Genomic DNA, 14,146 nt, shown 5'->3' on the forward strand with positions numbered 1-14,146 from the left:
TAGTTTGCCACTTTGGAGAAAACTGAGGTTTTAAGGGAGAAGGAAGGAAAGAATAAATATTGGTGGCTAGAAGATAGCTTCCATCGTTTATCTTATGTTGACATTGCTTAGTTTCTCTTCTTGGTCTTCCTTATCCACTACAGTTGTCAAGTCATAAAAGCAACTATTTCAGGTCCCATCTCTGCCAATAGGAAGGGTGTATCTCAAAATAAATGACTATCATTTGAATTAAATACATTTAGCTTTATGGATAACTCCTTACATTTATTTTTCTCATTTCTTGGGTGATGAGTGAAAAAAATCATCAGGAAATAGACCATTACTATTCTGACCTGTGATTGGGAACTTTTGTTTTAGCTTTAAGCTTTTTTCCCTTAACTTTTTAGTTTGAAAATTTCAAACCTACAGAAAGGTTGTAAAATTATTATAATGAACACCCATATACCTTGTTTTGATAGTCATCACATAACTTTCATTATTGATTTATTTCTCTATATACATTTGGTGGTGGTTGTTGTTGAATCACTTGAGAATTTAATGAATTTTTAAAGTGGAAGGACAATACTTAAATATTTAAAACCCTAAAATATTTAAGACCTTTTCTGAGAATAATTTTCAAGATAAAGACTGTGATTGAAGGCAAATGGTTACATGTAATTTCTAAAAGATAACCTCTCTTCTGGATATTTCAGAGGACCAGAACTAGAGATATTACAGACTCCTTTCAATAGACTTCAGATTCCCACTTCCTTTATGTGTTAGAACCTCTGTTGAGAGGTTCTCAAATGGTTATCCTGATCTGAACACCCCCACCAAAGCAAACCTATTTTAGATATATTAATGCAAACACAAATTAGAAGTTTTAGCCTGGGAAACATGGCGAAAACCCATCTTTACAAATAAACAAATTAGCTGGGCATGGTGGTGTACACCTGTATGTGGTCCTAGCTACTCAGGTGGCTGAGGTGGGAGGATCACTTGAGCTAAAGAGGCAGAGGTTGCAGTGAGCCAAGATGGTGCCACTGCACTCCAGCCTGGGCACAGAGCCAGACCGTGTCTCAAAAAGGAGAAAAAAAAAAAGAAAAAAAGAAAATTTTTTACAGCGCTATTTCTGTTTGGATAATTCAATTTGATTATGACATTAACAATGTCATCATCCTGCTGGCAAATCAGCAAAAGATAGAGTTCTCCAACAGAATGCTTACAATGTAAGAAGCAAGGAAAGACAAAATGGCCTGCTCTAGAATTTAGAATCTGAAGCACTTGCTTCATCCTTGGAAGCAGCAATTCACACAGAACTGACACATAGGTTCAAGTCCTCTAATGTTGAAAAGAGTACTATTTGGAAGGTCCTTTGGGATAGGTTTGTTACTCTACCTAGACTAGACCAGGGCTAAGCCAGATTCCAGTGCTCCGTGGTTCTGCTCGGTTGCAGACAGGATTCAGGCTTATTATGCATAATGCTCAGTTACTGCTATTTTACTGTTTTCAATTCACTAACCAAACCATTGAGCTTATTGAAAATGGCTTTCTTTGGAGTTTCATTTCGGTAGAATGTAAGGATGTAATTTCTTTCTTCACTAATAGGACAAGCAGTACAAGGAATATGAGATGAGAAGGGATCTCTGGCCGGGCGCGGTGGCTCAAGCCTGTGATCCCAGCACTTTGGGAGGCTGAGACGGGCGGATCACCAGGTCAGGAGATCGAGACCATCCTGGCTAACACGGTGAAACCCCGTCTCTACTAAAAAAATACAAAAAACTAGCCGGGTGTGGTGGGCGGGCGCCTGTAGTCCCAGCTACTCAGGAGGCTGAGGCAGGAGAATGGCGTGAACCCAGGAGGCGGAGCTTGCAGTGAGCTGAGATCCAGCCACTGTACTCCAGCCTGGGCCACAGAGCAAGACTCCGTCTCTAAATAAATAAATAAATAAATAAATAAAATAAAATGTACATGTTTCTTTTTAATTACAGAAACACAGAGGTGGTGTATTAGTCTGCTTGGCTGATGTAACAAAATACCATAGACTGAGGTGGCTATAACAACATTTACTTCTCTCAATTCTGGAGGCTAAGTCCCAGATAAAGATGGGGCAGTTTGGGTTCCAGGTGAAAGCCCCTTCTTGCTCTGTCCTCACATGGCACACAGAGGAGAACAAGCTCTTTGTTGTTTTTTCTCTTAAGGGCACTAATCTCGCCATGGGGGACCCACCCGGGTGACCTCATATAAATTGAATTACCTCCCAAAGGCTCCATCTCCAAATACCAACATATCGGGGTGGGGCAGGGCTTTAACATATGGATTGGGGGAGGAGGGAAATAGTTCAGTCCACAGCTGGTGGCAATGCCCAAGCTCAACGCAAGATTAAAGTACTGAATTACGGAGAGCTGAGATGAGGTTAGAAAGACTCATTATACGGAGGTCATCAAGTGCCAGACTAAAGAGTCACTGGGCTTTTTAGATCATAAATCCGGGGGTTGCTTATGGGATGGATTTTGTTAGAGATCACGAGTAGGAACACCATTTGGGGGAGTCATATAACAATTCCTGAGGGAAAAATAAAAACGAACACTATGACAACAACCCTCGAATGCACCACCACCAGGAAGCCTTTCCTGACGCTTCGCCAGACAGGTTCTCTTCAAACGCGAATTTTTCTTGAGTTACCCTAGAAATGTGAGTTCCCCTCCGCATTTCGCCTTCTCTCGTACATGTTCCTGTGCGTTTCCTAACCCTTCCACTTCACAGTTCCCGCAGCACGCGGTGTGTCCGCGCGCCCTACAGCCCTGCACCGCGCTTCTGGCGCAGCCCCCCGCGCTCGGCCCAAGGTCCCGCCCTCCCGCATCAGGATGCGCGGACGGCGTTTGTGGACTTGACCGCAGGCCAGGAAATCCCGCGGGCCTGGCCACTTCTGGGCGCCAGGACCACAGCCGGCCACCCCACAGACGCCGGGGACGCTCTCCCGGGCCCGCTTCAGGGCCGCGCGTCGGGCTCGCAGGAACGGCGTCCAACGGGCCTGAGGCGCAGGGCTGGGGCTCACGTCGTCGGACGGTTGCGTGGATTATTTTCGATTGATTTCCGAACCTTCAGGAAGCAGACACGCTCCCCTTCCTTCTTAGGGATGATGGGGCAGCAGCCAACGAAGGCCCTAAGCCGCCTCCTTTTCTGTGTGGGGAGCTAGGAGATGCTCAGGAGGGACCTCCCCGATTCTGCGATGCTGAGCATCATTTTTGGCAGGAGGCTACATATGAGCAGTAATTGACATTCATCACTCTAATGTGCAGATTATGTCAGTACGGATGCTACGATACAAGAACTAAAAAATGACAGAAATGGTTTCACTGTTTTTAAACTCTGGGAGCCTACTCCTTTAAGAGATTGGGCCGTGCGCCAATCCCACCTGGTCCCGGGGTGCCTTGCGCGGCCAGCCGACCCCGCCAACTCGCGTCCCAGGGCTCCCTGCGCGGCGGTTTCACTTCCGGCGGGCTACGTGCGCGCGGCGAGCGACGGGCGTACTTTTGCGTGGTTGCTCCCCGCCCCCCCCCCAGCCTTACCTTCGCCGCCGTTGGGACTGGAAGTTCCCGCCAGGTCGGTGCCGGGCGAGAGAGATGTTCCCCGGCCCGCCTCGGCTTTGAGGCGAGAGAAGTGTCCCAGAGCCCTTTCATCTTGCTGACGGCGTCGAGCCCCGGGCAGACATGTCCACAGGGTTCTCCTTCGGGTCCGGGACTCTGGGCTCCACCACCGTGGCCGCAGGCGGGACCGGCACGGGCGGCGGTTTCTCCTTCGGAACGGGAGGGTCTAGGTAACCGCGCTTTCTCGCCTTCCTGGGCCGGATTCCCCCCGAGCCCCACCCCCGCAAAGCTCCCTTGGTGTCCCCATCCTCTCTCTTCCCGCAGGCTTCCTTCCCGGTGAGGCTGGAGAGAAGCACTTCAATCTAGCCGCCCGGCGTCGTAGGCCTCTCGCTCGCCGCGGTACCCGGGCCCAGCGCGGCCTGGTGCAGGAAGTGGAGGACGGGATAGGTTTTGTGCTGTGAGGTTTCCAGAATCCACGTATAGCCCAGGCATTGTTTGGACCTAGTGGGGTCTTGACTGCGTGGAGGGGCCTGGGGGTCTTCCCCGGAGCTTTAGCGATGCGTCAGTCTTAGGCGTAGAATGAACGTTGAATGAATGAATGAAATTATAGCATGTTGTGGAGTTTTATGGTAGATAATTCCAATTTCGTTGCAGCATTTGCGGTTTTGGATATTACGGTGTTTTAATAACTTTGTGGTTGTTTTTAACCAGCTTTTCAAGCTTCTGTGCCACATGGGACCTCATCTGTTTGTTAAAACAACAACAAAAAAAACCACTTACTTGCAGTGTTTTTTAGTGGTAATTTTGTGCAGTATGTGCAGATTAGTATATCTGACGCAAGAATGTTGTAATCACTCAACATTGTCTTTTACTTAAATTACAAAACGTAGGTAGCATGTTTCTCGTTTTTGTGCAACCCATTAGTCCAGGTGGCGACAAAAACATAACTGTCCAGAAAGAGACAAAGTGGTGAGACATTTATTTTAATGAGAGATTTAAGCTTTAGAACTCAATTTTTTTTAAAGATAAAGGTGGAGGGGTTCATAAAGTTAAGGAGTGTGCACACTGTCAGCAAGATACTTCTTGAAGCTTAGAAGATGCGGCTGTAGATTTAAAAGGCAAAAACTTAAGCATGACCTGCAGTTTAAAAAGGGAGAGAGGAGGAATCACAGGCTATACAGCCAATTCAGAAATTTGAATTTTCATCCATACCTCCGATATTCTTACTCTACTCGCTCAACAGCAGGTCCTAATAATTTTACTTCTGCCATTTCCGTTTGTCTTTATTTCCAGTTCCACCACCCTGCTCAGGCTATTATCATTCATGGAACAAATATTTATTGGACAGATTCCCATGTGCAGGGCTCTGTTTTAGGTATTAAGAGTCTTGCTCTCTTTATCCTTAACATTCTCACGAAAATACTTCTGATTCTTGTCAGATTTTTAACCAGCTGTCTTTCTTGTTTTAGATGAAAACTACTCCAATCAACTTCTTCAATCTGTTCTACCACATTGTAGCCAGAGTAATTTTTTAAAAAAATTGTCATTGCTCCCCCTTTAATCATTTCCCGCTATCTTTAGAGTGAAGTTAAAAAAAAAACAGACAAACAAAAAAACTTACGATAGTCTGCAAGGTCCACTTCTGCTGGAACCTCTGGGTACTCATCTTGAGCCCGTCTTTTTATTTTAGTTATCCAGACCCACTGTTGAAAACAAACACGCAACTACCACCCGGTACACCACTACCTGCACACAAATAAATAACTGAAATAAAGTTTCCGCGAAAGATACCCCTACTTCGTGGGATGCACTTTGATATTTTCTATTCTATTTCTTTTTTTTTAATGTTGTTTATGACTTGAATTACTTTTTATATTTTTCTCATGGTCCTGACCTTAGTGTGAGAAAGCCTGTCCTAGCAACATGACCATTTCTCTTTTCAAGTGGGCTTTGCCAGCCCCTTCCTTGCCAGTATCAAATGGTCTCTTCCCCAGAGAGGCCTTTTCTGACCTGTCAGTCTAGGGGAGATTTCTATTCTCCTAGTACTCTTAGAGTGCTGATCACAATTGTAATCAGTTTGTTATATTTATTGTTAACTTGTTTGTTGTCAGATCTCAGCTCTAGAATAATTAATATCTGTGTCTCTCACTGACTAGAAACTGCCTGAGGGCAGGGTCTGAGTCTTACCACCTCTTCCTCAGTCCCAAGGACAGTGCCTGGCATAGAAAAAGGGCTTTAATAACAATTTGAATGACTGAGCAAATGAGGTATTAGTAATAAGTTATAAAAAATTACCCAAGTTTTAGAGAGGCTTGGATAAATTAGTGAAAGAGGAGACAGTCTGACATAAATTTGTTAGAGTGCTGGTTGGGAGGCCTGACAGCCCCTAGTGCCACCTGGTGATTTGATGTCTTGAGGTCGGTCAATTTTAGGGGAGTTCTCACATCTGGAACTCCTCAACTCAGGAGTGGGTTAGCTGAGTTGATGAGTGAGATGAAGCATTTGAATATTTAGCATCAAGTCTGGCTCTTGCTAAGTGCTCAGTAAATGTTAGCTATTATGTTAGCTGCCAAGTCCGCATTAGGGCAAGCTGGGCAAGTTAAAATAACATTCCTGATGTGATTGAGTCAAGTTGGTTTTTATACGGCACATCCTATCAAGTGCTTGGCACATAACATTGGTTTGAGGCAATAATTGGTCAAGTCTAGGGTAGCTTTTGCTTTTCTTGAGTTTAGTAAATTTCACTGACACCAAAATTTCTCTTTTGCTTTCGTGATAGAGTAAAATTTCATTTTGATGTGTTTCTTTGGCAGCGTTTTCAACTTTCATTATGTAATATTTCATAATATCTTCAGTTATGTTGTCAAGACATTAAAAAAAAAAATATATATATATATATATATGGCACGATCTCGGCTCACTGCAAGCTCCGCCTCCTGGGTTACTCAATTCTCCTGCCTCAGCCTCCTGAGTAGCTGGGACTACAGGCGCCACCACCACGCCCGGCTAATTTTTTTTGTATTTTTAGTAGAGACAGGGTTTCACCGTGTTACCCAGGATGGTCTCGATCTCCTGACCTCATGATTCACCTGCCTCGGCCTCCTAAAGTACTGGGATTACAGGTGTGAGCCACTGCGCCTGGCCTTTTTTTTTTTTTTTTTTTTTGAGTCAGACTCTTGCTCTTGTTACCTAGCCTGAAGTGCAGTGGCGCATTCTCGGCTCACTGCAACCTCCGCCTCCTGGGTTCAATCGATTCTCCTGCCTCAGCCTCCCGAATAGCTGGGATTACAGGCACACCACCACACCAGGCTAATTTTTTTTTTTTTGATGTTTTTAGTAGAAACGGGGTTTCACCATGTTAGCCAGGCTGGTCTCAAATTCCTGGTTCAGGTGATCCGTCCTCTTCGGCATTCCAAGGTGTTGGAATTACAGGCGTGAGCCACTGTGCCCAGCCACCAATAATGTTTTAGTATCCCCCAGATACTCATTTATTCTACTCCACATTATACACACAACAGTTTCAAAATAACAATACGATCAGACTGACCACAGCTAAGCTAAATGTTTTGGCATATATGGCCCTTTTATGGTTGTACCTGTGTTGTGTGGGTATAGCCATTACATACTATATTCTTTTTGCTTGTCGCGCTCACTTAGGTTTCTGTGTGTGTGATATCTCTCTCAGTTTTGGTTGTAGCAATGTGTTTTTAATAATACCTTTTAAATTCAGACTAAATGTTTAAAGATCTGTGGGCCTTTTTTTTTTTTGTGAGACGGCCTTGCTCTGTCTCCCAGGCTGGAATGCAGTGGTGCAGTCTCAGCTCACTACAACCTTCACCTCCTGGGCTAAAGTGATCCTTCCACCTCAGCTTCCTGAGTAGCTGGGATTACAGGCATGCTTCAGCACGCCTGGCTAATTTTTGGTTTTTGGAAGTTTTTTGTTGTTTTTTCGGTAGAGACACTTTTACCATGTTGCCCAGGCTGGTCTCAAGCTTCTGGGCTCAAGCAGTCTGCCTACCTCAACCTCCCAAAGTGCTGGGATTACAGGCATGAGCCACCCGGTCTGGTCAAGATCTGTGTTTTAATTGTTAGTGAGAGCTCGCAGCCCTACTTTGTCTCCCACCTCGCCTTTATCCACCCAAGGTGAACACAAACACGTTTTAAAGATCAGTGGTGAACTAAGTACTTCCTCTTCTTTTACCTACTCAGTATGGATGGCACACCTCAAGTTCTGCCCCTTAATAAGCTCCTCCATCTCTGTTCCCCTCACAGTGGTTAGCTCTTTGCCTCAAACTTCTGCAGTATCTCTTTTTGTACCATCATTTGGTACTTGATTATAATCTGCCTTATAGTAATTGTAAACTTACTGAAGGTGTGTACATTTCTGCTGCTTGAATGATCTACTGCTTGAGTATTTCCTTTCTTCCTTGTCCCCCAGTGTTTGCAAAAATCTGAGTGGCTTCTTAAGCTGGTTATGCAATTGAAGACACGCGGACCCAAGTCACTTGGAGAACTCTTCTGGCTTGGAGTACAGTTATTTGTGTTGTTTTCCCCCGGTAAACGGCATGTTCCTTGACTAGGGACTTGATCATCTTTCTGCTTCCTTGCTATTCCTGGCGTAATGCCTTGTACGTAATATATTTAGTTGAATTTATAAGTATCCGTAATGATAACAGTCATAACAACATTTATTGAAGTTAATTCATCCTGTGCAATTTCTGAAGTCTTATATTTAAAAAAAAAATTCTGCTGGCTGGGCGCGGTGGCTCATGCCTGTAATTCCAGCACTTTGGGAGGCCGAGGTGGGCGGATCATGAGGTCAGAAGATCGAGACCATCCTGGCTAACACGGTGAAACCCTGTCTGTAGTAAAAATACAAAAAATTAGCTGGGCGTGGTGGCGGGCGCCTATAGTTCCAGCTACTTGGGAGGCTGAGGCAGGAGAATGGTGTGAACCTGGGAGGCGGAGCTTGCAGTGAGCCGATATCGCACCACTGCACTCCAGCTTGTACGATAGAGCAAGACTCCGTCTCCAAAAAAAAAAAAAAAAAAATTATGCTAAGTGGGTACTGTTAATTCCTATTTTGCAGATGAGGAAATAGAGGCTCAGAAAGGTTAAGTAATGGCACACAAGTACCAGAACTTGGGGGAATTCGTACTAGAACCCAGCCACACTACTGCTGCCAGAGATTTTGAGAGTTTAAAAATGATACTGGGTTCTCCCATGGTGATTACTCTTTATGGAAGAGCAGCAAAGGAAGTAATAAATGTGTAGGATAAAGAGGATTCCCCATTATGCTATATAATCTCCCTTAACTCTCCTAAATAATTTTTGAAGTGCCAACTTGTCAAACTTTCCTTGCTTTCACAATTTGTCTTCCCACCTTTTCCTAGCAAATTTGAACCTCTGAGTCTTGATAAGAGTAGTTGAAAAGTTGTGAACTTTGTTCACATTCACTTGCTTTTATCAGCTGTTCTTTTTTTAAGCTTTCCAACGCTCTCTGAAGAGTTTCTGTTAGTGAACACATGATCCTGAGACACAGTGATTTTGCTTTGCGTTTAACTTTTGCCAGGAAATGTGCCCACTAGTTTTTCTATTTTGCTTTTTTTGGTGGTAAAATCCCTAACTATAAGCTCTCCCCAACCCCACATTGTCCTGTGAATGTGGTAATGTAGCAACATTGAAGATAACTTAAAATCACTTTTCTATGGCCATTTTAAAATATGCTAGGTTTCAAAGATTGGTGAAAGCAGAATAATTGTGATCCTTACTTATGATTACCTTGGGATCTGAAATCCTTATTGCTATAGACTGCTTTTCTTGAAATCTGGTATTGGTTTTTTTTTGAGAGGGAGTCTCACTCTGTCACTCAGACTGGAGTGCAGTGACACTGTCTCAGCTCACTGCAACCTCTGCCTCCCAGGTTCAAGCAATTCTCCTGCCTCAGCCTCCTGAGTAACTGGAATTACAGGCACATGTCACCACCATGCCCGGCTAAGTTTTGTATTTTTAGTAGAGACAAGGTTTCACCCTGTTGGTTAGGCTGGTCTGGAACTCCTGACTTCGTGATCCTCTCGCCTCGGCCTCCCAAAGTGCTGGGATTACAGGCGTGAGCCACCATGCCCAGCCTGAAATCTGGTAGTATTGTATTTTTTAAGACTACGTTTACATGTGGATTTATTTTTAAGGAAGAACAGAAAAGTGTTTGAACTTGGTGGGTTAAAGATAGATTTATTTTTCTTTTTGGGTCTTACGACAATGTATTTGATATGTTAGGTGAATGAAACTATCTTGAAGAGTTAATTTTTATTTTTCTTAAGTAAATATTGGCTCTAGTAGACTTCCTTTTGTGCATATAGTTTTTGTTTTGTTTTTGTGTTTTTAAATAAGCAACCCTTCTGTGGGGCTCAATTTTGGAAATCTTGGAAGTACTGCAACTCCAGCAACTACATCTGCTCCTTCAAGTGGTTTTGGAACCGGGCTCTTTGGATCTAAACCTGCCACTGGGTTCACTCTAGGAGGAACAAATACAGGTGAGGAGGATCTGACCACATTGTCAGAGAGTAGGCTTGGGATATTCTTTCCTAAATTCTGTCCTGTATCTCCGTTTACAAGGATCATCACTGGTAGTAGACCTTAAAAAACGGTAAATACTAAGATGAAAAAAAATACAAGAATTGGAATTAAGGGCTAGTGATATAGGCCCGATCATTGACTGTCATCTACTCTGAAGTAAGTAAGGAAAACATACAAACATTAAATTTTTAGATTGTATAATATAGAGTTTTTCCTTAGTGAAGATTGTTGTTTAAGCCAGCTTTATCAATTTGGAACGTTAACATACATGAGATAATCAGCACTCTTACTGTAACATAATTTACTCTTTTTTTTTTTTTTTTGATACACAGTCTTGTTCTGTTGTCTAGGTTGGAGTTCAGTGGCATGATCATGGCTCACTGTAGCCTTGCAACCTCTTGGGTCCAAATGCTCCTCCCACCTCAGCCTCCTGAGTAGATGGAACCACAGGTGTGCACCACCATGCCTGACTTCTTTTTTTTTTTTCTCTTTTTGTAGAGAAGGGGTCTCCTCCTGGTCTTAAATTCCTGAGGTCAGGTGATCCTCCTGTCTTGGCCTCTCAGAGTGCTGGGATTGTAGGCCTGAGTTACCATGCCTGGTCTATAGTTTACATTCCTAAGAGATGTTTTACATTTTCGCATTATTAAAACAATAAGTGGGAAAAGGGCAATAGATAAAGGACTTGAAGGTTTCGAAAACAATGGAAAGTTTTTGTTTTTAATACAGCTGGAAAAATAGTGTTTCACTGGAGCTGACCATTTAAAAAGTTTACTTCTTTATTTACCCTTTATTTTCTAATACTTTGTTTTCTTACTACTTTTTGCATTGATCTTCCAGCTTTGAGTGCAGCACATTTCACAGCCACATCTAGAAAATGGAAGAACGACAGGAATAAATATGAGCAGATTAGTCAGTGAGCTGCTTGAGACAGCTCAGTGTAGCATTTTGTTTGGAGTTGCTTTTTTTGGTCTTGCTTAATTTTGTTATAAGCAATAGTTATTTGCATTTTATAAATTTTATTCCTTTATCAAATTATACACAGCTTGTAATATGAAAACCAGTGCTATAGGAAAAATGCGTGATTAGTGGTTACGGTGGCAGATACTATGATATGTATTGTTCTAATTAGAAGTGTTGTCACTCCCTGAGGGTGATTTAAGTCTTTGCCTTATGACGGGTAAACCAAAAGAATGTCATCTTCATTGATGATTAAATTTTATTTCTCTTTTTGTCCTCAGGAATAGCAACAACTATAACTACAGGATTAACTCTGGGTAAGAATTTTTGAGGAAAGATCCCAGCTCTGTGGTCTTCTAATAATTTTGATAAATTGAGTGATCTTTCTACTCTTCTCCTTCTAATATCTCACAGAGCTGGGGTATAGAAAAAAGTGTGTGTATCACAGATGGTGACTTATCAGAGAACCTTTCAGTATTTGAGTAGTGAAAAAAAGGAATGACTTTGTAGAGTACTTTTATAATTCAGAAAAGTATTTTAAATGCAGAAATTGTTTTTAATGTGGAAGTTTATTTCATATTACTTTTTTTAGTCATTTGACTCCATTTAGTGGAAAAAACACCAAACTTTAAGCCAGAAATTTTGGAATTAAGCCTCTGAAATAGTTGTGAGGCCTTAGGTAATATTTGGGGGCTTTTAGTTATCTAAAAAATTGAGGGTATTGAACTAATATCCAAATACATAATACCTTCTGTACTGTTACGCTAAAGGGAATGTGATAACTAGGGTTTCAGCCAGCTTTCAATCTGGATGGCAGTAAACAATGTGAATGGAAAGGAAAAGGAAATGAAAGAACATTTAGAAGCCCTTAAATTGAGTTTGAAAATAAGGATTGGCAGACTTCATTTGGATGCTACACCTGTTATTAACAGAAAACACAACACATCTGTTTATCACCAAAGTTTTGGACTGGATTGGCTACAAAGACAAGCAAGTGAATCTTCTTGTTTTCTTTTTTGCTTTTTTTTTCCCCCATCAGACAGGTTCTTCCTCTGTTGCCCAGGCTGGAGTGCAGTGGCACCATCACAGCTCACTGCAACCTCAAACTCTTGGGCTCAAACGATCTTCCCTGAGGTTCCCAAGTAGCTAGGACTATAGGTACATACCACAATGCTCGACTAATTTTTTTTTTTAAGAGATGGAGTTTTGCTCTTACTGCCCAGGCTGGAGTGCAATGGCGCAATCTCGGCTCACTGCAACCTCCGCCTCCTGGGTTCAAGCTATTCTCCTGCCTCAGCCTCCCAAGTAGCTGGGATTACAGACATGTGCCACCACGCCCGACAAATTTTGTATTTTTAGTAGAGGCAAGATTTCTCCATGTTGGTTGGTCAGGCTGGTCTCGAACTCCCAACCTCAGATGATCCACCCGCCTTGGCCTCTCAAAGTGCTGGGATTATAGGTGTAAGCCACTGCGCCTGGCTTTTTTTTTTTTTTTTTTTTTTTTTTTGGCAGAGACAAGGTCTCACTATTTTGTCTAGGCTGGTCATGGACTCCTAGCCTGAAGCCACGTGCCCTCTTTGTCCTCCCAAAGTGCTGGGATTATAGACTTGAGCCACACTACGCCTGAGTCTTGTTTTCTGAGGTTGTAACCCCATACATGATTTCAAAGTGCTGTACTCTGGCAGGAACTTCTAGTTGTGATCAAGGCATTCCAGAAGCATAGTTTCTGGCTTCTTTTCTCTCAGTGATTTCAGGTTAAGTCAATGCAGGTCATTCATACATTTCTTCACTTAGTATTGTTTGAGCAGTTATTCCTTCCTAACCATGCGGCCTTGTGTATATGTGATGCCTTGAACATTGAATATTATCTTGTGGCACTGGTAGTGAGGATGGTCCTTGATGATGACATTGGGAACTGCTAAGGGTTGGAGCAAGACAGTCTGTTGTGAGGTGGGAGGGTTAGGCAGGTATATTAACATGTTCTTGTATTATCTGATAAATTTCCTAAAAGATGTAGGAGAGGCACCATGGAAGGCAGAGGAAGAAAACAGTATGGTTTACTTTACGGGCAAGAAGCATTTCAGACAGAGGATTGGCAAATGCAGAGGCCCAGTCATAAAAGCATTCAGGGAAATACGAAATATTTTGTTCTTGGAGAGGAGCAGGTTGTGACCAGATAGGAAAGGGAGGTATATGTCATGCCTTTAGACTCTATTTTAAAGACAGTCTAGAGTTAATAGGAACCTTAAGTTGGGCAGAATCACCAGGATATTTGTGGGGGGGGGGTTGTTTGTTTTCAGTGGTGGTGGTTTGTTTTGTTTTGTTTTTTGAGACGGAGTTTCGCTCTTGTTGCCCAGACTGGAGTGCAGTGGCATGATCTCGGCTCACTGCAACCTCTGCCTCCCAGGTTCAAAAAATTGTCCTGTCTCAGCCTCCCGAGTAGCTGGGATTACAGACATGTGCCACCACGCCCAGTTAATTTTGTATTTTTAGTAGAGATGGGGTTTCACCATGCTGGCCAGGCTGGTCTCGAACTCCTGACCTCAAGTGATCTGCCCATTTTGGCCTCCCAAAGTGTTGGGATTACAGGCGTGAGCCACTGTACCAGGCCATTCTTTTGTTTTTCTTAACTCAAAGAGCCATCTTTTTTGTGTTCACTATGGTTTAGTCTCAACTTCTACATATTTTCTCTCACAGACACATCCTCCTTCTGTTGGCAAAAGGTAGTATCACAAACTTTTAGGGATCCATATTGAACCCAGTGTAATAGAACACTTACAGGTAAAGTAGAATTTTGTTTGTTTACTTATTGATTTATTTAAATAGGAACGCCAGCCACTACATCTGCAGCTACAACAGGCTTCAGTTTAGGATTCAACAAACCTGCAGCATCTGCCACACCATTTGCTCTACCTATTGCTTCTACCTCAGCTAGTGGTCTGACTCTTTCGTCTGCTCTGACATCAACTCCAGCAGGTGAGGTAGAATGAAAAATCATTGCGTTCAATGGTTAAATTTCAATTTTATCTGGTTAGAGAACATAG

General features: G+C 42.9%; 1 protein-coding gene across 3 annotated transcripts in view; it reads left to right on the plus strand.

Moving 5' to 3' along the window:
- Positions 1 to 3,489: 3,489 nt before the first annotated feature.
- NUP58 (nucleoporin 58) overlaps positions 3,490 to 14,146 on the plus strand; it is a 40,248-nt gene continuing 29,591 nt past the window's right edge. Inside the window, exons 1-4 of one of the 3 annotated variants that reach the window (XM_073012938.1) lie at positions 3,490 to 3,799; positions 9,960 to 10,102; positions 11,384 to 11,419; positions 13,929 to 14,078. In XM_073012938.1, coding sequence (XP_072869039.1) covers positions 3,693 to 3,799; positions 9,960 to 10,102; positions 11,384 to 11,419; positions 13,929 to 14,078 — 436 coding nt within the window. In that variant the 5' untranslated portion in view covers positions 3,490 to 3,692. The remainder of the gene's footprint in view (positions 3,800 to 9,959; positions 10,103 to 11,383; positions 11,420 to 13,928; positions 14,079 to 14,146) is intronic. The other 2 variants (XM_008021761.3, XM_008021762.3) reach the window with 2 other exon arrangements.

This window comes from Chlorocebus sabaeus, chromosome 3 (genome assembly GCF_047675955.1).
Source record: "Chlorocebus sabaeus isolate Y175 chromosome 3, mChlSab1.0.hap1, whole genome shotgun sequence".
Lineage (NCBI taxonomy): Eukaryota > Metazoa > Chordata > Mammalia > Primates > Cercopithecidae > Chlorocebus > Chlorocebus sabaeus.